Below are 27,254 nucleotides of genomic sequence, written 5' to 3' on the forward strand. Positions count from 1 at the left end.
TCCCAGCCCCGCGGGCGCTGCCTCTCCCCGGCGCGCAGCGGTGAAGAGAGAGTCAGGGGCGCCCGCCAGAGCTGCGGGCCGACGCCTGGGGCCCGCGCTCCTCCTTTACGCCTCTCCCTCGAGCGCGGCCGGCGATAGGCGGCGAAGGCGGGCCGGTGCGCGCCTGCGCGAGAGGCGGCGCTGGGCAGTGAAGTTGGTCAAAGCGCCGGTGATAAAATGGTAGGTGGTTGGGAGAAGGGGGGGAGGGGACCGGAGGGGGGGAGAAGAAATAGAGGAGGGGAAAAAGAAAAAAAAAAAAAGAAAAAACCCAACCCCCCAAGCCAACAAGCCGAGCGACCCCCCCACCTCAGTTCCCCGCCGTTTCTCTGCCTTCACGCGCGTGCCCCGCACCGCTCCTCCCTCTCTCCTCCTTCCCTCCCGCGGCGCCGGGTCTCGCGCCCCTGCCCGCAGGGGACGGCGCGAGGCGGGGGCCGCGCGCGGGCCGGGGGCGACGAGCGGCCGTTGGGGGCTGGGCGCGCGCCGTGCCGCGGGGGGGGGAGGGGGAGACGGGGACGCGGAGGCGACCGAGCGCGCGGAGTTGGCGGCCACCTCCGCCTGGGGCCGCGAGCGGGGAAGGTCACCTGGGGCGGCGGGGGCGCGCGGCGCCGCGGGTATTTTGAGCGCGGAGCCTGGCAGCCGGCGCCGCACGTACCTTTCCCTTTTTTGGGCTTCGGGTTCGCGGGGCAGGTTGCCGCAGCCCGGTGCCCCTCGCTGCTCCCTCCTCACCGCCGCGCGGCCGGGCCGGGCCGGGTGGGCCCCCCACGCGCGGGCCGGCGGGGCGCCTCGCCGCCGCCCGCCGGGGGCTGCAGGTGCAACGCGGGGAGCCGGCAATCAGTCCGGCCGCGCCGCTGCGACTGATAGCGGAGTCGAAGGCAATACGAAAGGTGAAGTAGAAATTACCTTCCTGGGACGGGAGGCGGGGGAAGGATGTGCCTGAGCAAAGGGGAGCAAGTACGTGATGTGCCGAGTGTCCCGTCAAGGCCACCTTTGCTTACACTAGACCTTGACTGCAAAAGCAGCAGCTTTGCACGTTGAGAAAGCGATCAAATCTGGTTTGGGAAGAGTTCAAATTGTGCCTAAATGCATTTTAACTTTTAACATTTTTTTTCTTTGTATTTGCAATACGGTATAATTACTGATTTGAGAGGGCATCTAAAACATGGCTTCACCATGGCTTGATGCAAAATACACGTCTTGTTTTGGGTTCCATTAGGAAGAAGACATGCCAGAAATATGACTTACAGACCCTTCCTCCCCCTCCAGTAAAGAGAGTACATTGATATGTCTGTCTTTAGGACATTAAAAGGCTAAACAAAACAGCAGAAACATGGCAGAGTGGTAGACTGGATACTCTAACATGTTTCATACCTCCAGCTTTTTCAAATAACTTTGTGTTTCTTGAACCTGAAAAAAGTCCCTAGATGCATGGAATAGAGAGACTTACACGAGGACATATTTTACTTGTGGAATTGTTATCAGAGACCTGTTTTGAAGGGGTCATCACTAAATTCATTGCTCAAAAGAAGCTTAGGTAAATGAGGGTATTGGTGCAAAGAGACTCTTCTAGATAAATTGTGACGAAAAGGGAGTTACATAGAGCTTACAGAAATAAAGCAAACCAAGGAATTATTGAGTATTTTTTGACCAAAATACATGGTAGTTGCTTTTGTGACTCTTTTCCCATTTTGTGTGTTGCTTCTTTTTTTTTATGTAATTGAAGAATGTTAAGGAAAGACCAAAATCCGTTTACATAATGTCATTCTTGTCAGGGACCATCTGCAGTCAAGAAGTCACCATCCATATGTTTACAAGAGATAACTAAACTGAAAGATGTTTGTATGTTTACAATTTACTGCACCCTGAATCAGTGATACAATGTTTTTCCCTGATATTTAGAGACCAGTGAAATGATCTTTTCTACTACACCTGATTTAAGTAGTAGCCAGCAAGTTAGATATTTTCTCAGAAAACTTCATTGTTGGTCCAGAACATGTGTTAAATATAGTTTAACAAAATCAGGAAGTATCAAAACATAATAAAAAAAACCCTCAGAGTTTAATTAAAGCCATCTCCCTCTCCTTCCAACTTTATACAAAGAACAATGTTTAGCTATATTAATAACAAATTTGCTCTCCATAAAATCCCTGTTTCCACCTCTTAGATTTTGCAGAAGTTTAAGGGTGTTGTATAGGTATGGTTGCTGCTATTAACTGCAACTAAGAGAAAAATCTTACTGGTTCCTATATACCACTTTATTAGATTGTTTTGTTGTTCAATAATAATAGTATAAACATCTTCTGTCAGAGTTCATTAAAGTTTTAGATCATGTCTACAGGAACTTTATATTCTCATTCTAACATTCAGCAAATCTCTGGCATGTCTTCTTTATCTTTTTTCTTCTGCTCTTATGTGTTCCAATGACAGTAGTTAATGGTTTCTAACATAAAAATGTGAGAAATGCTTGTAACTTTCAGCTGATCACTTAAAATGGTTGAAGTTTGCATTGTTCTTTAGAGCAAGGAAAATATTAGGAAAACTCTTAAGCAGATTTCTGTCTTACTCAGAGTTTATGAAGGGCTTTTATACAAAATCTGAGAGTTGTGTCTTTGGAATTTCGTGTTTATAATTAATAGGCTTATTTTTCAGAAGATAACCATGTTGTCATATGATAAAATGTGTGTTTACTAGTGTTACAAAACAGAACAAGACTTTTGCATATGGGAGCAGTAAAGCAGAAATATGAATTTGTTGTTGCCAGAATATTTGCTGCTAAAAATGTACATATAGATGCTGTCATTTCAAATTTCAGAAGAAAATGTTGTCTTTTTAACTGCAGAAGAACAAGGCTTTGTCTTCCTCTAATTCTGAAGTGAAAATTGTCACCAACAAGAAAGCTAAAACCTTTTAAAAGTAGGCATTAGTAGTAGAATGCTGAAACAAACTTCTGGATTAGCTTCATTGGCTTTCCTGCTTCTTTTGCATCCCAAAGCATAAGCTTAAATCGTCTCAGAAGGACAAGGTCCGCCAGTTTATGGCATTTACCCAGGCTGGTGAAAGGACTGCTATATACTGCTTAATGCAGAATGAATGGAAACTAGAAGTGGCAACAGACAACTACTTCCAAAATCCAGACTTGTACTACAAAGAATCCATGAAAAATTCAATAGACCGGAAGAAATTAGAACAGTTGTATAATCGATACAAAGGTAAGGCTTGTTGTTCTTTTTAATTTTTTTTCATTTCAGTGTTGTTTCTGCTTTTTCTGTTTGCCATTTGTAAGGACTTCTAAGGAAATATTGCTACCCACTGCCACATCCATACAGTTAGTAGCAGAGAGATAAGAGCATTTAAAACATTTTTCATTCTTAATGTTCAATACAGAAATTCTCTATGTGTTCCTGTAGAGTTCAAAGTAAATTCACATTAGGAAATTAAACCTATAATGAGGAAATAGTGTCAGCTACATATGGTAGCAGGGAGAGTGAAGCAACTTACTTGACCTTTTGCTGATGACTGCTAATACCTGTATGTTGCACTTTGTGTGGCAAAACAATACACATGATTCCTATGCTAATATTTGGTTAATTTAGTTCAAATATAGGAATATTGCTATCCATTAAAATTAAAAAAATTTTAAATAATATTAAGGCTAAGAATCTGACAAAACAATCAAGCTTGAAGTTGCATCCTTAATTTATTCTTCGTGCTTGCATGTTACAGCGCAAATGATATTCCTGTTGTTCAGAGAGGCTTTGAGGTAAAATCACAAGGAAGTGGATTAAAGGCAGGGTTGTTTCTTTTCCATTTCTTTTTATTTTACAATATTGTTAAAACAGGAAAAATAAGAGGAAAAGATAGTCATGTAAATGTAAGAATTTATGTGATCCAGGTAACAAAGCTTTTTGAACTGTGGCCATCTCACATGAATACATGCATTGTTTATTAAATATTAGTGCAGAGCAAGTTGGAATCATTACCAGCCACTGCCTGGATCCAGAAAAATCTTATATTTAAAAAAAATGGACTGTCAACAATTCATCAACTATGATTTTATATACTTTTCTAATTTTTGTCTTTCAATGGCTTTATATACACTTTATCCTGTTCTTTCAGTACTATTTTTGCCTTTCTTGTTATTCTTTAAATGTGTGTTCTATTTTAAGCATAGATATTTTTCAGTATTTCATTATAAGGTGGTAACGAATTGCGGAGCGACAGAAAATCAGCAAAACTGGAGCATTTCCTTGTGTATGTGAAAAAATTTAATGAGTAATCTTTTATATATTTATTTATTTTTATATATACATATATATATATACACACACACATATACACACATCAGTCCAGCAGCACAACTTTGCAGTTCTGACACTGAGATCACAGTAAAACATGTGAACTTAAAACTTTCACAGGATGTGAAAGAAAATAATTAAAGGTTTGTTTAAGTACCTTTTCCGTTTTTCATATGCAACATAAACTTTATACCTTGGCCTCTTGACAAAAAGGAATTCTTTTGTCCTATAGGGCCTAGAGAATACTACAAACATTGCATTATATTTGAAATCTAAGATTAGAGATATTTCATTTTCTGTGCTATCTCTGCATTAGTTTTCTTATTTAATATCCAGCATCTCTATCAAAACAATTTCACTTTTATTTGTTCCTAGTTACCTGGATGCTGTGAGCAATGATAAAGATGGAATAGTCCTTGTTGAAATCCATCAGAATTTTTCCACTGATCTCCATACCCATACACCTTTTGCCTTCAGTTCTTCAGTTATTCCCAGATATACCAGAAATGAATTTTACATGTTCTAGAACTAAATCTGGCATACAATAGCCATGTTCACTTGTTACTCCTGCACAAAGGTCCCCGATTTCAACTGAATTATACCATGGGTAAAGATATTTGCTGAATTAATTTCCTGTCCACTATTTAAAATTTACCATTTTTGCCGCTGTGGTAGTGACAGAAAAACTAGAAGAGATTTTATTTAAAACCAAAATCTTGCTTTCTGATCAGCTTGTAGGATCAGGATTTAAAACGTAGTGCAGCTGAAAATCTTACCAGCTTCCTGTTTAAGGAGTTGAGAGATACTTTTTTACATAGCACAACTGATTATACTGAAATGGCTTCCTATCAAGAGTTTGGAAAGACAGTTCTGTAATTTGTAAACTGTCGTGTTTTGAAAACAAGAGATGTGATTTTTAAGAAAATTACTTCAGTTTACATGTAGATCTTTTTTTTTTTTTTGAGAATTCTGTTACAGCCTTGTTGAAATTCCACAGAAAAAATTAAATAGCTACTATGTTTTATAGGAATTACTTAAATAATTTGAGGCACAAATGGAACCAGTCCGATATAGTTATCCATGAAAGATTTATTGTTACCTTTTAGATTTACATTTCATTATTTATAAACATAAGTTTAATGTTAAGATTGTGACAAAAAGTGCAATTCTGGTTCTAAAAAGTACTGAACTGAGTACCACTATAACATAATGTTTGTTAAATTGTGTTGTTTAGCTTAAGACGCTGTTGTGCTAAGGCATTGTTTGAGCACTGTTTTGGTGATTTCCCTGGCTTACAACTAAAAAATAAGAATCTTTCAATTAACTGGTCTCTAAACAGTTACAGTTATTTTTTCCTTCTCATATATCGCTACAAGGAAAAAAAATTGTGGACATACTTAGTAGTTTTTTAACATTTTTGGGGGGGGGTTGTTTGTTTGTTTTTAGGTATGTGCTAACCAGTAAATATGATGTGTATTTTCATGTATTTTATCAGCCTTACCATTTTTTAGCTATAGTCAGGCATTTCCTCCTGTTCATTCAGATCTTTCACAGAGCAATGCAGAAAGGAAGAAAAAAGACTTTTTTTTTAAGTTAGCTGGTGAATGTAGGAAAAAAATGCAAGCCAATTCTTTGGAAAGCTTGCCAAATACATAATCTACTTACAGCTGCTCTTTAGGTACTTTTAAAATTAACTATATTTTGAGTAAAGACTTTAGTTTTGTGAAGCTTATGTAAAACTGAAGACCTGTGCTATGCAGCATATCAAAGCTGTGCTGGTGATTATTCATAAATATTTTTAATGAGTAATTGTAATTCTCCTATTTGTGCTTTGAACTGCAGACCCACAAGATGAAAATAAAATTGGCATTGACGGTATTCAACAGTTCTGTGATGATTTAAGCCTGGACCCTGCCAGCATCAGTGTTCTGGTTGTAGCATGGAAGTTCAGGGCAGCTACTCAATGTGAATTCAGTAAAAAGGAATTTGTAGATGGCATGACAGATTTGGGGTGAGTATCCATTTCTGCATAGTTCAAAGTATAAGGCCTGAGCTCAGTTTCTATTTAAAATGTTTGTATTTGAATCAAATGTGAAGCTTTGAAAACTCTTCGTGGCTTTCCTTTGTTATAGTTTTGTTATGCCCAAGTAACCTATGCTGTCAGACTCTACAGGCCTTTGTCTAAATGTGTCATGGGTATGTAAAAGAGAACGTACTATGCGACTGGATTTACACAATAGTTGAGCTTGTTTTATTCTTGATAGTCTAAATCTTTTACTGGATCTCACTGAAATGGTTAAACCAGAGTTATTTAACCTAAACTGGCACTTGTAGAATTTTCATGGTGGTGTGTTGAAAGATGGATTGATAGAAAATATTGATTTAAAAAAATGAAGCTATTGAATCAGTATATTGGTACTGTTTAATTTCCATACAATGATTACCTTCTTATCCTCTTAGAGATTCATACTGACAACGGCTCATTCCTTCCCCCTCCTAGTGCAGTTACAAACAATTGATAAAGTGTTTGAGTTAGCTGAAGGAGAGTGGAAATGGGAATGAGAGTACGGAGACTGTATTCTCTTAAAGCAGACAAATTGCTGCTAGAAAAATAAAACTTCCTCTGTTGGCATCATGCCAACTCTTATCACCTTTTCATGAGAGAAAGTTCTGTAAGCTGATGGAGAGAAGTCAGAGTTGAAACTCTTCTTAGTGTTGCTTACGTTCTTAGATCTGCAACAGAACAAAATGCAGTTTTACCCACTCCTCAGTGCTTTTTTTTTTTTACTCACTGCTCAGTGCCTTATTTAACAATGATTAAATAAGTTTTGGGTTCTTACCACTTAGAAGTTTTAGACTTCCTTTTCCAAGACCCAGAATAAAATCTAGATCGCGTAATTCACACAGACAACAGCATTTGAAATTATCATTTGCGAATCTTGATTAGTTTCCTAAAATGCATATTTCCAGTAACTTGTAATACATGTTGCTTGCATAGTTTGTTGGTCAATGTATGTCTTGTAATCTCTACCTCATTTAGAGGGTGCAAATAAGAGGGAGTACAAGCTATCAAGACTCACGGTTTTTAGCTGTTAAAGGCCATCTGTTCAGTCCCTGGTGATGGTGGTGCCAAGCTCAACAGGTGCTAAAGGCCTGTAGTGTCCTCTCTTCCTTCAACTGGTGCTGTACTGCAAAACCTTAACAATGACCTCAGCAAGGCTTGAAGCAAAATTCTGATTCTGTGAAAATAATTCCTAACTGTACAGCAAGGAAGACAATATGTTGATCTTTTGATGTAGTTCATGTAAGCACATGCATGGTTGTATTATGATTTTGTATTCAATTGTATGCTGTTAGAAGTTGAAAGTCGCTGGAGATGAAAAAGTAGAGTTCACTCAGTGTTGAAGGTTGATATGAAAGCAGATAAAATGTGCAATGTTTTGCTTTTATCTTATCATCAAATGCACCTTTTCTTTTTACTGGTTTTACAAGCAATAGTTTTCTTTTATTGTCTTGTATGCTAGACAGTTCATTTTACAGAATATCTGTAAGAAACTAAAGTCAAAATCAGGATATTAGTGGCGGAAAAAGTTGTTTAGTCTGACTGGCATAACTGGGAAAAAATTTTTCTTTCTGAATTTTGAAACTGTTCTGGGTAGTGGACTTTGAGGTTAAACCATGTTGCTTCTGTTTAATAATAGAATCAAGCATTTATCACCATAAAATAATGTTTTGTGTGTACCTCTTACTTGGAAGATGAAGTATTACTCATATTTAGAAGGATTTAAATGATTTTTGTGAACAGATTGCATTAGGTAGGTAGAGAACTACAGTTTATTACTTGGATGCATACTTTTTGTTGCTAATATAATTTAATTTGATTTTAGATTGGTCCACTGCAGAAAGGCATTAATAAGGTGCCAACTTCCGTCAAATCAATGGTTGTTTCTTGAGCAGGGGGCCTAGCAGTCTGTTGCTACTGACCTCATCAATTATTGACCTCTTTCTAAGCTTTCCTTTTTAGGTAAGGATATTCAGAAATTGTGATGAAACAACTTTTGATATCATCTGAAGTCCACTGCTTTATTTTGTCCTTTTCAGTCTGATTTTTTTGGGTGGAGGCTGTGAGAATATGTGATTATCTAGCCATGGACAACAATCAAGTGCTCATGCTGTTATATTAAGGGCTGCCAGCATTACCTGATATATCTGACAAAAAAGGTTTTGTTGAGCCACCTGTGGCTTCTGGCTTTGTTTTGTCCCTTCATTATCATGTTGCTCCTATGTCCTCATGACTCTTGGATACAGTTCAAAAGAAATCTGTTATTTTTGCTCTTTTCTGCTCAACATTCCTGCAGGGTTTTGGGGAGTATAGTTTGATCATACCTCGTAGCAACTAATATGCTGCTCATTGGTAATTCAGGGTGGTTCTTGTTACGTATAGGAGATGCAGCAACAGTGGTTTTTAGCACTGAGCATAGGTTTTAAATGAGAAGAAATAGGTTGAGACTTAGTCCCTATAGTATGTGTAGAGTGTGAATGAGAACCATCTAGATGGTATAAGTGAGTGTCCCCATTAAGTAGATCAAGTCCCCATGAAACGGGTTCTCAGTTGAAGGCTGTTGGTGGAATTCTTTACTTTTTCTTTACCAGATACTATTGGAGGCCAGAGAAGTACTTATCTTTATCTGTACTATCTAAGGCAATTAGAATCATGTCTGCATTGTATGGATTTTGCCATAGTTATTCATCCTTTAATAAATTTTTTCTTGAAGCTTTAAAATATATAAAACATTTAGCTGCTGAGAAATTTTAAGTGCAAGAAATTTATTATGATAGCTAGCTCTTTGAAAACTATTTTCTTTTCTATGAATTTCTAGATACAATTCAAAGTATTGGTAATATCCCCAAAACCTTGAATATTCATTTGATTCCTGGGTGCGCGGGGAAACCTTTTTTCTTTCAAAATTGCATCTTGTCAGCTCAAGTACTTTTGTTAGAAATACTTAAGACTGAAGTATGTTAAGGGATGCTTTTCTGTTAGGACTTAAGTAACTTGATTCTATCTTAGCTTTATCTGTATCAGGCTGTTAAACAGTTTGTTGGCTTTCAAGGCATTGGGAAAGGCTCATCTTTTTCCTAGGTTTTATCCACCAGGGGACCATGGTGGGGAGAAGACGATTGCAAGTAATAGTTCATTTTGCTGGAAAGTCTTCTAACGTTAGGGTTAACTGTTAATGCAATATGTGGTCCTTTGTATATAGGAACAGGGAGTAAGTAATGTGTATCTAGATTAAAAAAAACCCACCTTACTCTTGTGTTATAATGGCTATGAAAGGGGAGAAGGCAGTGGATTCAGTGAGGTTTATGTATTCATTAAGAATAGAATAATGCCTGTTTGAGTTTATAAACTCATGAAGAGACTGAGAAAGAAAATGGAACCACTGAATCCTATTTGGGTTGTGTAGTTGTGGATGCCTATCTATAACATTTCACCTAGTATTGTTTAGGAGAAAAAATATAATTGTGTGTATTTTAAAGAATGCTAACCAACAAGATGCTCTGTTTTTCTTAACTACTGTTTGATTTTGTTCTGTTTGATATTATTCTGAGACTAAACTTTTTTTATTATTATTATTTAAATATTTACAAATAATGTGATTTCTTTTGTAATAGGTGTGACACCACAGAAAAACTGAAAGCTCTATTGCCAAGACTGGAACAAGAGCTAAAGGATCCAATAAAGTTCAAAGATTTTTATCAGTTTACTTTTAACTTTGCTAAAAACCCTGGACAAAAAGGTCTAGGTAAGTAGAAAAAAACTCAAGAAAATATCCACAAACAGTGAAGTCGGTTCCAAGTGCTTCCAATTATATAGTAGTCTCAGTGATAATTGTATAGTAAACTCATTATTGGTTTCTTTCCTTGACTTCTCCTCTTCCCTTTTTAATTAATTTCTTCTTTAATGTCTCTTTGGTACAGATAATTTAACTGGGTTTTCTGCTATTTTTGACGTTATCTCCTCTTATCAAAGTACCTCTAGTTAGAAACCTGCCATCGTTACCCCCCCCCCCCCCAAAAAAGTGAGCTGGTGAACCCCTTGTGTTTTGTTTTGTTCAGCACAAAACTGAAACAAAATCCTTATATCGGGTCAAAAAGAGGGAGAAAACTCTGGTCAGAAGTCTACTGACCTCTAAAGAATTTTTACATAAGAATGTGGACTAAGACTAAAGTTAAAAAAAAAAAAAAAAAAAACTGTGGATTTGGTTCCAGAAAGTAGGCATATATAAATACATTTATTTTTAATTCTTATCTTCTTTAAGGTTTGAGGTTTATTTTTCTGTGCTTTGTATTGCTGGAGTAAAATGGATACATTATTTAAATTCCTGTTTTATTCTCATACTTCAACTTAACACATTTATTGAGTTTGCAAATAGAATAAAACATTTTTAAGATGTCATCTGATACCCTTTCAAATTTATGTCCAATTTCAAAAGACACTGTGTATGAAGGAATTAAGCTCTTTTGTGTGAAGCTTATTAGAACAGCACCATACCATCATCACTGTTCTGTTTGTGCAATAGTGAGGAGGAAGTGTTTTTTTTTAGCCTAGCCGCTTTAACTCTGCCTGTGTTAGTAAATACGTATTAGTAAATACTTTTTCTGAAAAACTTTTGGAAGAGAAGGGGTCTGTTCCTCATTCTTTCTTGGGTGTTACTTTGATTATTATCTTTTGTCTTTCCCAGTATCTTTTGTTTTGTTTTGTGGGCAGCTTTTCGTCAGTTTCCCTTTTACTTCTTCTTTGACAGCAATTTCTTTTTTCATTATATGTGGCACGTTTTCATGGATCACGTGCCATCTTTCCAGAAACAAAAATGATGTAGTCCTGTAGTACAGCTTTGTTATTGTTCCTTACCAACTTGAATGCGTCAACTTTAAATGGGCAGTGTAAAACAGTGGTTTTGTGTAGCTTAGTGGAATTGAAGTTCATTAGCTAATTGTTCATTTTCTTGCTACTCTTCGTTAAAAAGCTTAGTACTTCTAGACTGGGGAAAAAGGTAAGTCAGTTACAGCTAGGGTTGAAATTTATGGAATACCTAAAGAAATATTACAAATGGCTTCCTGTTTTAATTGGCTCAGTTCCAAATTGAAACTCATATACTTGGGAAATATATCTCAAAAGCTTTTCGCCTGTGTTTGTACAAAGAGAGAGGGAGGGAAGGCAGCCCAACCCAGATTATGAAGCTGAACGTGCTGTTTATTTGATAGGAGAAGGAAAAAGGAAACTTACTTGTTTTTCATTACTTCTCCTTATTTGGTATGGAGGCCCTTTCATTTAAAAGCCTATCCCTCTGTTGTGTAAGAATGGACCTTTAGGCAATAAAGCACCTAAATACCTTCTAGCACTAAGAATTCAAGTATTAGTGGGAGAAACTAAGCACAGAAATGACAAGTTAACCTTAAGATACACTGTAGAAAGAGTTGATGGAATTGTTTCCAATTCCAAGTTTGAAGAATTTTATTAATTCTAGTCATACTGTTTCTTAATTTCAAGTAGTGCTTAGTTCTTACATGGCAGTATTTGGGGGCTTTTTTGTCAGACTTTCTCATTTTGCTAAGGTGATTTTAGATATGAAAATAGTCAAGATTCAACTAAAAGCAAGTGAGTGCTACTCTTGTTACTTCAGTGTAGATACACCCTACTCCTATGTGGTGTGAACTTGGGCCACTGCAGGCTGAACAGGAAGAGTGCTGAGCAAGCATGTTAACTAACATGACATTTCTATGTGCTTGAGGTCAGTGATAGCTTAGCCAAATAAAAATTAACACTGTACAAGTTTGGAGCTGGAATCTTTTCAGGGAATTCCATTATATTCAGTGAGGCAGGGAAAAGGAGAAAAAAAGTTTATAGGCTGGTGTTTGCAGCTTATTGCTTCCTGTTCCAATTATTGAGGGTTATTTTTGTTCTCTTTCAGCAAAAAAAGCGTTCAGCAAGCAGAAGTTCAGTCAGTTATCTTACAGAAGTGTCAGTATGAGCTGAGAATTCTAATTTCTTCAGCCACATCTAGTACAGTCTTTGCTTTTTTTGTTTTATATCCTCTTCTCTATATAGGTTATGTATTTTCTTCCAGAAAAAGAAGTTGTTCATCTTCTCTCCCTCTCTCCAGAACCATATAGAGGTGTTTGGTATTTGTGCTCCAGTGATTGCATGGCCTGCTGTCAAGGAGATACAGGAGCTTGTCTCATCCTTGTACAGAGTCTGTTTCTTTCTTACTAAGTTTGGAGCCTTGGCTCAAGATGCTTTTATGAATTCAGTCCAGACAGTTAAACAGAATGCACACTTAGAGTTGTTACCAAATGAGCTGGTGTTAACTTCTGCCTAGCTCTACCCTGCTTTCTCCTGAGGTATAAATCTCTCCTTCATCTCCACATACGTGTTAGATGACATGCAGTGCTACGAAAGTATAGGATGCTCCTAAGCAACTGCCCTAGCTGGTTTGCCTTAAAATTGTTGCTGATTTGGTCTTTGTGTAGTCATTCACATAACATACTCACATTTGAATTATGACTTGAAGACTAAAAGAGGTCAGTAAGTTTATGGAAAATAGGGTTTAAAAAAGACTTGGACATTACCTCTTTTTATCGTCTGATAGCATTGACTCTTCTTGGATATGTATGACTGAGAAACAGTGAATGGTTTTAATTGATGAAGTGGAAAAAATCAAAGGAATTGTTTCCTGACTTTCAATTACAGAATATTTTAATGTGACTTTTCTGAGTCATGAAGTATCCACTGCTCTCTTACTACAGTGGAAACTTAAAAAACCACCTCTGGTAGCTGCAATGCTCAGTTTAGGACAGTGATCTGTTTGCTGAAAGAATATTTCTTGATTCTCAGATATCATAAACATGACCTATAAATATTCCTATTTGAAAATTAAGCACATTTGATAAAGTGCCAGTGGCAAACAGGAAAGTCTTATTCTTAGGAGATTATTGATAGTGTAACTTTTTCAAAAAGAAGACATTAAAATGATACGTCTGTTGGATCCTGCAGGCTAACTTTTAACACCTCTCTCTCTTTTTTTTTTTTTTTTTTTTTAATAGAAGTAAAACATGAGACTAGAGCTCACCAGAAAAATGTATATGTGAAAGGCAAAGAAGACTCATTTATGCAATTATTTTTCATGTTTATTTTCTTAATATGCTGAAATAATAAGAAATTACTCAAATACCTCTAAAATGACTAGAGCATCAGTGTTTGGACAAGAGTCATGTTCATTGCTATATCAATATCTTAACATGTTTCTGATTAGAACAAAACTATCTCTGTTGTTTAACAAATCATAAGCAACATTTATTACTTTTTTTGCCTCATTTCTAACTCCCGAAGAACACTGGGAAATAAAATGACTCATGGATTTCTTTTCAGTATGCCAGGTGATCTTCCAATTTAAATGATAGAGAAACACTTATTTAGTTTATTCTCTTTTGCCAGACAGGATTGACTGTTGCCTAAACCATTCCTGACAGATGTTTTTCTAAGCAAGTGTTCAGTGGTATGCTAGCAATATATACTAGCGTACGGTTTCAGCAGCTGTCTGCAGGAAGAATCAAGATCAGATTGGCGGTGGTCCTCTGGCTGAAAAAGTTTGGGAGCCACTTCCTTCACTTAGTATACTCTTAAATTTCTGATGACAGATTTCATATTTAGACAATCTATTTCAGTGCTTGATCACACCTATTGTTAGTTTTTTCTTTTTCTAGCATATAATTTCAATCTCTGCTGCCAAATTTAAGTTTGATACTTGTATGTCCAGAGTAAATATGCATATGCATTTCCTTACAGTTAGTAACAGTTTTTTACATATTTGGCAACTATATTTATGTCCTCGCTTAGTCTCTAGACTGAGTAAAATGAACTGCCCTGATAAATTTTATCTTTCAGGTCTCTGATAGTTTCTGTTTTTTACCTTTGCACTCCAGTTATCTATCTTTTTCTTGTCCTGTAGTGCCCAAACAAGCTGGAAAATCTATTTTGTATGCCTTAGGTGTTTCACTCCTTGCTTTACATCTCAATATTAAGTTTGCTTATGTTAGTAATACTGATAATGTCAACAATTTATGATCCTTTGTATTTGTGGAATTCTGCAGAACTGCTGTGCACCCAGTTGGTTCCGATCTTCTATTTCTGCAATTAATTATTCCTAACAACACTGTACACATCTTTCTAAAGAAATGTTTCCTACTTATTCAACTGTTTTTCCAATTTGTCCAGACAATTTTGAATTCTAGTCCTGACCTCTCCAGTGCTGCACCTTTTCCAGGCCTTGTATTATTTGCAGATTTAATAAGTTGTTCTTTGTTGTATCATCTAAGTTACTGACTTTGTTAGTCAGTGCGCTGGACAGCATTAGATACAGGACTGGCCCTTGTGATTTTGTTGCATTCTTCCAGTTTGACAGAGAATTGTGATGATTAACATTTGAGTGCAATCTTCTAGAATCTCATCTGACATTTGCAGAGTCTCAAAGATGATAGGTAGCAGTTTGAGATTGCTTCAGTCAGTTCCCAAAATATACCAAGATGAATTTCACCATGCCTAGCTTTACTTTGGGCACTAGTGCTTTTAGACTGAATTTCTAAAAGCTTTTTTCTAGAATTACGGTCAGTTTTCAGTAAACTAGTTTTTCTGGAGCAAATCTTGAAAAATCTTCTATGTGTCCACAACAACAACATTTCTCTTTCAGGAGATATCAGCAGGAGATATAGTATCCTTTATCACACCAGAGGACATCTGTAGGGAGGGAGGGAGAAGGCCAGGCTTCTGAACACAGATGTCCTTCTTAAAAGTTTAGAATTTTGGTGATATCTGACATAGGCTTCTTCCCAGTGCAGAGGATTTTCCAACAAGAAAGCTGTTCTGGTTTTGATGGGATTTTTCTGTTTATTTGTTCATTTTAAGACCAGCATGCCTTCCATTGCTTCTTTAATTTCTTCTCATTCTACATTTCCCCCCAAAACCAATGCAAGAAATCCTGCATTTACATAATTAGACTGATAAATTCAGTTTCATCTATTCTCTCATGCCCCAAACTAGGCATGGAGTTTGATACACCACTATTCATTCTCAGAAATGGGGCCTCCTTTGCAAAGGATTTCTTTGTTTTATAGGATTCTCTTTTCCACAGTTCATGTGGTGATACTAGGGAAGTTTTCTTTCTCTTTAGAATTGCAGGATTCCTGTCTCTGTGGTCTCATCTAACTAAAATGTTTCCATTTTTTTACTAGCTTAATATTGGCAACTAGTGTGCTTCAATATGGATACATGCTGTTTAAAGAAGTGAAAGTAGTACCGGTCCTCCTAGGTGATGTAAGTAGCTAGATGCAGGAGGCAAAGGCACATTGCATAAGGTCTGTTGTGTTTTCCTTTAAACAGAAAACAGTTTTCTGATTAACATTACTCAGGACCCAGATGTCAAGTCCTTCAAATACATTTGAATAGATCTGATTATTGTCTAAGAAAGGATTGATATTTATGTCTGCTAAGACTATTGTCTTCTAAGTGGTGGATAGAATTCAGGAAAAAAGATAATAAGATTTCACACAGCAATGCCATCTCGGTGGCTGGTAGACGTAGTACTTAGACATATTGGACTGCATCTGAGTGCTTTGTTTATGTTTTGAGATAATGCAAAAGCTACAGTTTATTAAAGTCCAGTTTGCCAGGAGACCTTGAGAAAGAATTATTATGCATAACTGTGGATCTGTCTATTCAATCTGTTCTCTCATGTTCTTGCTATGATATCTAGCTATTGCAATAACTCCCAAGTTTTGATGGTACAGATTTGGAAAGGTTTATTTCACGTTCTACGCCTATATTTTAGCTTTTTCTAGTGCAGTCTGTGTGAAATTCTGCATCCTAGCTCTTGAGTGATAGCTATATTAAAGGACAGGATTATAGACCGTTAGTCATGTTGTATGCAGAGCAGTTCAGATTTCTAAAGACACTGTTCATGCTGAAAACAAGGCCTTAGCTCCATCTTTCTTTTTCGAACCTGATATTTATGCTGAGTCTCTTAATGGATCTCCCTTTGACCCCCAACAAGACATGCTGAAGAGATTCCTCATGCGCCTCAGGACTTTACTACAGTTTATTTCAGCACAGCAGAAGAACTTAATGCGTTCTTTCATGATTTTCAACTTTCAACATGGAAACAAAAAGCAGATTTGGTCCTTCATCACTCCTTTGTGGTTCCTTCGCCTGCGTACTGGCTCAAAAGGTTGTGCTTCCTTCTCTCTGCCAGTTTCCTGGGATCAAGCAAGAAATGGTACACGAGGAGGGCATTCAGAATTGAATCAAATATTACCTCAAGACCAGGAGAATGACTCTCTTTGCATCCTGTATGCAGACTTCAAGAAAGTTGCATCTTCTATGAACAGATGAGTATAACATGCTCTTTTTAATTGAAGCAACATCAGCTTTGGCTTTCATCATAGTAAGATCTCAAGTTTCAGACTCTTCAAAGAGACAGACAGTAGGGAGTTTTTTTTTTTCTTCTAACCAGTTACCAAGATTTCCTCCATTTTTTATGAAGAATTAGACTGATCCATTTGTAGGGTATTTGTAGGAGTGAGTGGATGAAGAAAGCGAGGGAGAGCCAAGTTCTATAAATGAATTTCATGATTACTTATGAAAGAGATCTGTGACTGCTGTATTTGAACAGTGTTTCAATAGTCTTGGTCTGTGCTTATGGTCCTTGCTTCGTTTTCACTAACCTTTTTCTTTCATTCTGAAAAGGCCAGCAATTTGGAAAAGCTTAGTATAGGACAGGGTACTGTGATGAAAAAAGGCCCATAGTAGCAGCAAGGGTGTGGCATAACTACCAGTTCTATTAATGCCTCATTGATTCTTTAACTCATATTAACTCTTATTTGGGAAATGTATATACAGTCAACTTTCAGTCATCTTTTGTAGTTTATCTGAACTGTAGGTTAGCTGTATCACAGAGTGATTTTTAAACTAACTACAAGAAGATTCATTAGCTTACACTCAAATCGCACTTAGATAGCTATCTTTTTCTAAGCCTAGCTCGCATTCAGAGGCAGTTTATCTGCTTTTGTCTAACTGATACTCAAGATAATAAGCATAAAAGGTTCTGCATGGAATCAGACTGCTTCAGCATAGCTGATGCTGAGCTAGAGTTAATAAGCACAGCCAGATGCCTGCAGAGCTCTTCTGAAATCTGCATACTGTGCTTCACCGCACTTCCCTGTGCTTTAGGTTCCACAGGGGCTTAGCTCCGACACTGTATATTAAGTGTCCACTTACCTAGAGCACTGGGGAGCTCTTTGTTTATGGCTTTGCAGGGATGAATGGGTCCAGTTCAGCTGTAATCTGAATTGAGCCACCTTCAGTGTTTGCATCATGCCACTTATCTCCCCTTCCCCCTCCCCTGCCCCTTTGGGGAACTGCAGATAAAGGCTATTTAGCTGTAAACTTTTAGCAATTTGGTGAAGGGTTTTCAGGTTGAATCCTGATGGTATTTTCTTGCTACTTTGCTACATGAATTGTATTTATATCTATCTAGAAGAAAAAATGTTCTGACTAGGAAAGGAACTAATTTTTGTGTCCATGTTCTTAGTAATTTGGAGGCCAAAGAAGACTTAAAATCATTCAGAGAGACGAGGACACAAGGAATCAAGTAACTCATTGAATCTTGCAAGTATTCATTTGTCCTTTGTTGGTCAGGTAGTGTGATAGTCCAGTTTTTTAGATATATTCATGCCAGTTTCCACACCTGTACCAGTTTCTGCATGGTGTCCAGGAATTTTATTGAAGAAAAATAAGTATTTGTGCAATGTAGTTTTTATTTTAGCTTTTTGAAAGTATGATGTTGCTTGTGATCACAGTGAGGAAAGAAAAGGAAAGAGATCAAAGAGTATCAACCCAATGTTACCTTAGGGCAAATTACATGACCATAAAGAAAATATTTGAAGTTCAGTGTCTTACATAAGCTAAACACTTTTACAAGGCAATTGAATGATAATCTACATTTCTGTGTTTTGCACCTGTCCAGATTAATTTTTTTATGATGTGTTGGGAATAGGAGAGTTGGTTGCTTTTTTCTTTTCAAGACCATAGAGTAAGTTGGGGCTAAAGCAGTGATGAGAGAAAGCCTTGAGTAAAGGGACTCAGAACTCTGAAATATCTCTTCCTCTTATAAGCTCTGTGTTGCATTCTTCTATAATATTTTGTTTTGTGTCTGTAGATGGACCAGGTAATGTTGCATGATACTTCCTGTTATAAAAAATCCTGCCCGTATAGTCTGAGACAGTATTCTTTGGATAAAACTCATTGGTGAGCAATAAAACTTAAGAAGCTGCCCAAAGTCCTTCACAGAGATGACTTGTATGAAGTAACATAGCATTACAATATTGATAGGATTAAACATTAATAAAGGAAGAAAAAGGCAATATTGGGACAATCAGTAAATCTCAAAAGATGAAATTAAAATAAATGATTTATTTCCAAGCTCTAAAACATGGTAGACTCACTGTCATAATGTACAGAACCTAGTCAGCATGCTAACTAGGGGTTAGAAGGGCAAACGTGGCTAATATTCTTCTAAATAACTTAAAGATTTTAAAACATCATTAGGATGCCAGTGTAGTGTTTTTTGGCCTTTTTTTCTTTTAAGTTCTGTCAGTAATTTAAGTGAATTAGTTTTAGTATTCTGATAACTTCAAACATGACTTCACAAACAGCTTTGTTGGTAGGGCAGTCCTAGAGAGCTGGAAACCTTTCCTTGGTAGACGATGACAAGTGAGTGCTGCAGTCCCAGAGTGCTGCTTTGGGCACTCTAAATGAACTTAATTTCATGTTCCTCGTAAATCCTACTCTCCAGCCGATACCTTGCTATCTGTTGATTTATCTTTGTTTTCTCGCTTTCTTGATTACTTGTATGTAGGGACTTCATTCCCATTGCCCAAAATCATAGCAAAAGGACAAGGAACTTTAATTGGTTTTTGTTTTTTTTTATTTTTGTTTTAATCTGTGCAAGAGTCTAATCCAGTGACAACTGAAAACAGTGAAAACTTTCATTAACAAAGTGAGCCTTTGATCAAACTTAAAAGTAGATACAGGCTGTCTAACTGATAATGAATGTCTCCTACACTGATTGTGCTAATTTGTTATCACTGCAAGTTTTCTGTTCAATCAGGAAAAGAGGGACTAAGTTTTGTTTGTTTGTTTTAACATAATTTTAGAATGAGGTTTTAATGTTTTAGAGAAGATCATACTACATACAAATGTTTTGCTTCTGACTGTGAAAAGATGATTATTGAAATAATTTAGAAGTGTAAGGAACTCTCTTAAAATATTTTACTCACCTTCCCCTTCTCATTGAACTCTGGTTTTACTTAGATAGTGTATATTTATTTTTAATTTTTATTTTAATAATTTTGAAATGTTTAAATGATAGTTGATAGCTATTAACTAGCTATCAATTAGAATTAACTAGTTTTTAGAGGTTTGTTACAGAAAGCTCTATGGATGCTGTATGTATGCACAACTTGACTGTTTTTCTGGGTATCTAGATAATGAAGCTTTGTTTCAGTGTATATAAACAATTTATATTGTCAAGCCATTATACTGAAGGGACTACGTGAAACACAACATTTAATAGATAATGATGCTGAATATATTTTAGGGTGAAGGGAAAGCTCAAACCATTGGATGTCTTGCATTATGAACTCACTACTTGTATTTACTTCTATAAATGTTTTTTGCCCCTAAAAAAATAAGAGGTGGGTTATGTCTGTCTAGATAGCCAATTTGAGTTTGCAGTTTGGCAGAGCCAGATAAAGAAGTCATGGTGTTGCATGTTTTGGGGCTCAAACTAGTATGAGCTATAGTTCCATCAGCAACTGACACAAGTGACTTTCATTTGACTGCTGTATCTTTCTAATGTAATATTTTTATAATGTTCTTTAAACATTAACTGTTTAGCAGTTTTATGTATCAGATATGTACGCCAAAGTTTATTATAAAGTCTCTTCTAAACTTGCCATTGCTTAGATACCAGTTTTCAGAGACTTAAGTATCTGTCCTGTTCATTCCATTCACATGTGCATCATTAGTGTATAATGTGGAATGCATGTTCTTCAGTACAAAACTAGTATATTTTCATAATTGTAGTTTGATTTTTATTTTGCTTGTAATTATGCTTTCATATCTGTGCAGCACTGAAATAAGTATTCCTAGAACTGTGCAAGAAATCTGCATCCACACAGAAAGATGTTTTTGCAAGGCGTAAAACTGCCATGGCCTAAGGATTTTTCTTCCATCTTTCATTGCTGCGCTCATTGTAGCACATAAACAAACTCCACAGTAATATTGTTTATTGATACTACTATCAGAGTCCTAATGAAGAACTGGAGCTCTGTGTTGTACTAGGCCATCCCTTTACAGCAAAAAAGTTACATTTTTCTCTCTTCAAACCCTAAAGTTTTCAATCTAGATAGGGAATTGTCTTCAAGCAAAAGTGTAGCCAAATCTCTTGACAGTATAGCAAGCACACTTAAAGGCCTGATTTCCCCAAATGCTTTAAGTTGGCGTAAACTAGCATCATTGCCAAAAGTGATAGTCCCATCCTGTCCATTTGTTCAGTATCTCTTCTTTGTGTCAGTTCATGGATTTGTGTGACTGCTATGAACCATGTAGGAAGCTTTACTTTCCTTTCTTTTTTTTCTTTCCTCTGAGCTAATTTTAACCAAGATCAGGACTTACCCCTCTTTTAATTCACTACATGCTTATGGGCCACACATGCTTATGTTGCATGACAAAGGAAGAGTAGGTACAAATATGCTTCTTTCAAAGCCTTATGCTAGTGTAAAGGATTTGGAAAATTATGGGTACTGTTCCATGACAATTTAAAGTGATCTAAGTTGGCCCTGCCACAATATCCCCCTGTACAACCCCTGACATGTGTAGTATTGACCCTCTTGCTTGCACTGACACTGGCACCATGTGATGAATTAGTACAGTAAGCTAATCCAGCCGAAAACTACCTATACCAAAAAGTGATTAGTTGGCAGCTAATGTAGCACCCTAAAGTATCTTACCTCAGAGCGGCGTGTATGCAGAGCTAGTGTCAGGAAGGCTGTGTTTAGTGGGCAGAGACCATGGCAGCACCAGCTTAGTTTGGTTTCAACTGTTATGGGGCCACAGCCTGCGAAGGATATGCTTATTGTATGTTATAGGAAACAACTCCTGTACCTTTGTGCGGGAGAATCAGTTTGCACACACATGAAACATATCCCACAAGTATCAGTTAAAATAGTATTTCATTTTCGTTGTGTTAAATACAATTTTGCAATAATCATTCAGTATAACATAATATTAAATTTGATATAGATACCCAAATGAATCAAGGAAGTGTTGCCTTTTCTTTCTCTTTTAACTTTTCTGCGGCACCTTCCTCTGTCTTTGCTTCTTTGCCCCTACCTTCTTCCTTTTTCCAGGGAATATTTCATCTAAAGTGTAAAAATTCTCATGTCATAAAACTTTTTTCTTCAAAGTGCATTTTACTTAATGTTGTCATATGATAGATTTACAAGGTTGGCTTGGAAAGGTTGACTTTCATAATGCAACCTGAATGAATGGGGTCAAAGCCAGTCATTTCACAATGAAGTTTAGAAACCCTTAAGATTCTTTGAGTTTCTCCCTTCCCATTTCTTTTGCTCTTCATTTGAGACGACTGCTATGAATTATAATCTTTATATCTAAGTAGCAAATAAATGCTATTAACTAGCTTGTTCTGTTTATTTTCTGTGAGAAATGAACATGAATAAGTATGCCTATACCTATAGCAAAGCCAGGAAGAGCTGAAAAAGTTTATTAGGGCAGGAAGTAAATTCTCTGCTGAAAGGCATTGTGATCACAGTGAACACCTGTAGTGCTGTCTTCATATAATTGGGTATATGTGTGACCGCATTTCTTTCATCATCTCCTTAAGTATTGCACTTCTTTTTGTTGTCTGGGCCCCAGTCCTCTATTATACAGACTCTAGGGAATTGGTTATGTTGAAAGCTGGAACTTCTCTTTCAGACTTGCAGCTTGATTTGAGGTAAAACCCTGGCTTTTGGTTTGTAATGTGACATGTAGAATTCCAAATGTCGCACTCCTTTCCTTTAGGTGGAAGTCAGGTTTCTTTTTAATATACTATGACAATACTTTCTACTAAGTTTTCACATTTTGTTCATACTTATTTTACATGGAAAGCAAACAGTGAAATCCATTTGTGATTTAAGAAAAGCTATGCCTTTATTTTGTGGTTGCACAGCAGCATGCATATATTTAGCACTGCTATCTGTGGGACTGGGGGCAGAAGCAGATAGGCATTGTGAGTTGCTGAGAATGAAAACAGGTCTTCAAAAAAAAAAAAAAAAAAAAAAAGAAGCATTTATCCCCTTATGCTGCACCTCACGTTGCCACTACTCTTCTGTTCGAACATGTGGCATTACTGCATCCTACTGTTAGCATGCACAAGCTAAGCTCTGCTCTTATATCACTGGTGGTGCTGTAGAATAAGTCCTCCTTTCCTGGACTTACATTTGCAGTTTTGGATATAAGTGTTCTTCTGTTAAATGATTCTGGAAAAGAAAAATGTATTGCTGTAAATGGTGCTGTAGAATTATCATGCTCCAGGCAAATCTTCCCCTGCTCCCCTTTACTTAAAATCCCTTTAAAGTCAAGTCCATATATAAAATGCTATAAATTAACAGGAATTGGCACCCCCAGACTTAAATGTTTAGGTTTTCTATTGATATTTTCCATGTTTGTGTCTCATTTGTTTGTTTGTTTTGTGTAGCCAGAGTTATTGATAACTACTGTGTTCTGTTTCTATGGATTAAAAGTAACTTTAATCCAGCACTGCTGGATGGTGACAAGCAGATTTTAATAGTTATAACTGTAATGTTCTATATGCAGTTTTTACCATTAGTACTTGTCTTCCTCCTTTCTGGATCAATGAGTACGGAATAGCAGTTACTCATAATGATTTAAAAAGAATATATTTCATCTGTATCACAACATACTAGATACAGCATTAACTGTGTAACCGCGACAGTTTTATTACATATAGTATACTATAGTATTTATGTGTTACTTTGTTTCTTGCAGATCTAGAAATGGCAATTGCATATTGGAATTTAGTCTTATCAGGAAGGTTTAAATTTCTAGATCTTTGGAATAAATTTTTGCTGGTAAGTACATACTGTATTCCTTCCTGACTATCTTAGTAGTCTGTAGCTTGTGTAGCTGTGTGCTTACAATAAAGAAAAAGGCAAGACGTTTGAATAATTCCTTTGAATATTTCTGAAAACTGATATAAGATATTCTTAAATCAAGCCAGATTAAATCCTCTGTATATAATTACGTAACTGAGAAGGAAGCAAAAAGATGTATCAAGGCAATAGTGCGTTCTACTTGCTCGATCCTTTATCCTCCTCCTCACAAAAGCTTCTGCCTGAAATGAAGCCATAATTGTAGATTGAACTTACGTTGTCTTTGTTCTCAGACAGCTGTGGTTATTATCAGCCATGAATTTTACCATGCTCTGCTTTTTGTAGTATTAATGCGTAAGCTTAGTGTTCTCTAAATGTCAATTCTGTTATGACTAACTTAACACTGGGAGACTTTTCTTTTTAAGTGAAAGTTCTTGTCTGAGTAATTATTTTGACTCATTTTTTAGATAATAGTTTTGGACTAATCTTGATGGTTTTCTATTATCAGTATAATTCTGTAGGCAGTGGAATAAAGGTGCTTAAATTAAACTTTAGAAATCACAGAATATTCTCATTACAGACCTAATTCATTCATCCGTGTTTCTTCATTTGCATTTCTTTGTGTTTGCAAAAACTTATAATGTTATATAATGTGTACTTCATCTTTTTCTTTCTTTTTCTATTTAACTTTTTCTCTGTAGTTTAGGAGAATAAAAAGTCTTTCTATGTTTTGTCCCATAAGCACTAATGCATTATAGGCAAAGCGTATACTTTTTAGAATATTTTCTTGTAAGCTCTCTTCTAAATCAGTGAGGTTTTTTGGACAGTGTATTTATTTTATTCATTGACTGTGTGTGCCAGTTTCACCAAGAGAACTTGTGAAAAGATTTCGCATTTTAACTGCCTTAATATGCTTAAGACATCTAATACAGGTATAGAGGTATACCTGAAGAAAAGTCTTAACACTTTTTTTTTTTTCATTTGGCTATATAATATGACAAACAGTTGTGGAAGTCTTTAATTCAAGCCCTATTATAGAGGATCTGATATAAAACATGTCTTACTTTGCTGTGAATATTTAACCTGAAAATTTATATGTAATATATTTGTTTCAGAAGCAACATTTAGGTCGAAAATTTCAACCTAAGAAAGCAGCAAGCTAGGAATCTTTAGGGGTTCTTTTAGTTTTCAGAAGATGTATTTGCCTGTTATATTTTGCAGTCAAGATAAGATGTTTGGCTTCTGTCAGAGATGCATGTTTTCTGCTGTGGTGGACATCAACCTAGTTTTGATGAAGTTCTAAATTTTTTAGAAATGCAATTTATTCTCCTGAATATATTGGAGTATTATTGTTAAAAGAAATTTTCCTTACTCCCCGAACTGATTCTATTTGCTAAACTGACAGAAAACAAATTGAGGAAAAAAGAGTATTTTTCCTCTGGGCTAATCAGTTGACTTCCCAAGAGGTCAGACAGGTGCCACAGCTGTCTCAAGAGGCCCTGTGGGACCATGTGGCTGGGTGTGTGGTGTGGATGGAAAGAGAAGAGAAGCGGGGGGAGGAAGGTTACAGTCTGCCCCAGCTGACCAAGTTAGTGCCAGCATAGAGGAGGGGAGCAAGAGCTAGCAGCTATGAACAGGGCTGAAAGGGAGAGTGGGAGGGCTGACTGTGAAAGCTCAGAGAAAGCTGACTAGGAGCAAAACTTTCTGGAGTGCTGCTCAAACTGGCCGGACTGGAAACTAACATGTGAACAGGGTGATGCAGAAGGAGGATACCTGAAATCAGGCCAGGATGTGGTAATGGAGAATAAGACTGACTGGGAAGAAGAGGCTGGAGAGGAGGAGTGCATTGCACTATGGTGAAGGAGAGAACAGTTGATCATAGAGGCTAAGATGATGGGTCCAGAAGGCAGTCTGGGAGTACCTGAGAAGAGGAGAGTAGGAGAAAGGTGCAACTATAACCAAGGGGTTGAGGGAGAGTCTGGTGTAGCACAGGTAAAAAGGGACAAGGAAAGAAGGGCTCAGGTTGAAATGGCAGAATGCCAACTTGTGGCTACACAGTTTCAGAACCTTGCATGGAAGCCAAGAGTCATTAAGCAGAAAAGACTTCTTATGCTTTTCCTTTTTTAGTAGCTGTTTTTGTAATTTTCTTCAGAAGCTCTCAACTTCAGTGTAAAAAACCAAAACAAACAAAAAAAAACAGTATAAAATACTACTGTGAAACTTGGAAATACTTCATACTTAACAGTACCATTTTTCCTCCTTTGTAGGAACATCATAAAAGATCAATCCCAAAAGATACTTGGAATCTTCTGTTAGACTTCGGAAATATGATTGCGGATGATATGTCCAACTATGATGAAGAAGGTAACAAGTACTTGAATAACTTTTCAAACATTGGTATAGCAGAATTAAAATTTTGCTCTGAATGAACAACAGAAAATACTGTTACCTGGTGTCTTAATTTGTTTACCCATGAAGGTGTAGCTGCAAATAAAGTATCATACTTATTGCCAAATGTTAATGATAAGTAGGTTAACAAGTTTGCTTTAATATATAGATAAAACTAAAGATACTGTCAGACCATTATATAGCACATGCTATTTGAACTTTTTATGCTACAGAAGTCACAATGAAACTGTATTTCTGTTCAGAAATGTTGCTAACAGCAAGGCTATATATCATTTTTCTACTTGCAAGAATGTCTACAAAAACATATTTTTGCTAACCTAAATGAGACTTACACTCTGTTACTAATCCTGCAAATTCTGCTTTGGAATGACTGTGTACAGAAATATTTCCAAAGTTATGAATGACTTTAATAGGAATGCCATGATTTTGTTTTCAGCTAATTTGTAAACCTGGTAGTGTGGACTATGCTTTAAATATATTTCATTTGTAGTAAGAACTATTGCTGCAAGAGGAGATTCAAATGTTTAATTTACTAGTGAGGTGCTTTTTCAAGTGTCCATCAAGTCATGTGTGTTAGAGCCAGGCTAGGCCAGAAATATTGAAGTAAGCTTCTGATCCTTTGTATTTTAAGACTAAAGCAACTTATTGCTAATAATGACATGTTCTTTTCTAAATTGCTTGACTTCTCTTTAGGAGCGTGGCCTGTTCTTATAGATGATTTTGTGGAATATGCACGACCAGTAGTCACAGGAGGAAAGCGTAAAACTTCCTAACCCCAGACTCATCAAAATGGACTAAATGTGCAGTCTGAACTGCATTAGGTAACGAAGATTTGTTGGCCAATAACTGTGCACGCTGTTGCTGGTTTCAGTGGTCATGATGAGACTCCATAGACAAAACTGAAATTCCTCCTTTCCACCTAAAGAAAATGATGGCTGACTTGTGGACACCTCAAGAACAAACTCAGAAAATAGTCCAGGCTGTTTGTAGGCTATTGGCTTCAATTATTGTACTGGTTGTATCATATAGGATGTAGATTTTGCATGATTTTATATTTTGGAGAAGTTTAACTAGAGGCCATTTTATTAAAGTTTTGACAGCACAGCATGCCATTCAGTTCATGATCCAAAGTGAACACCAGCAGTTACATGAATAAAACTGTATTATATTGTACTTATATGAAAAGCAGTATTTGTGGTATATAAATTAAATCCCTAAATAAAA

At 36.7% G+C, this 27,254-nt stretch overlaps 1 protein-coding gene across 9 annotated transcripts; it reads left to right on the forward strand.

The window, feature by feature from the left end:
- The first annotated feature begins 35 nt into the window (after positions 1-35).
- DCUN1D2 (defective in cullin neddylation 1 domain containing 2) lies at positions 36-27,254 on the forward strand. Of its 9 annotated transcripts, XR_010884031.1 has the most exons (9): positions 36-219; positions 3,029-3,245; positions 6,174-6,342; positions 10,008-10,138; positions 16,640-16,736; positions 17,978-18,054; positions 18,605-18,693; positions 19,304-19,444; positions 23,518-23,601. XR_010884031.1 is itself a non-coding variant. In XM_067295611.1 (8 exons), the coding sequence occupies exons 1-7, from the start codon at positions 217-219 to the stop codon at positions 23,567-23,569; spliced, it is 729 nt and encodes a 242-aa protein (XP_067151712.1). In that variant the 5' UTR covers positions 36-216; the 3' UTR covers positions 23,570-23,600; positions 25,889-25,972. The 9 variants fall into 9 exon arrangements, 6 of the variants coding, with proteins under 6 accessions (XP_067151712.1, XP_067151721.1, XP_067151729.1 ...); XR_010884030.1 differs by lacking the exon at positions 19,304-19,444 and having other exon boundaries at positions 23,518-23,598; XM_067295611.1 differs by lacking the exons at positions 18,605-18,693; positions 19,304-19,444 and adding an exon at positions 25,889-25,972 and having other exon boundaries at positions 17,978-18,037; positions 23,518-23,600.

This window comes from Apteryx mantelli, chromosome 1, assembly GCF_036417845.1.
Source record: "Apteryx mantelli isolate bAptMan1 chromosome 1, bAptMan1.hap1, whole genome shotgun sequence".
Classification (NCBI taxonomy): Eukaryota; Metazoa; Chordata; class Aves; order Apterygiformes; family Apterygidae; genus Apteryx; species Apteryx mantelli.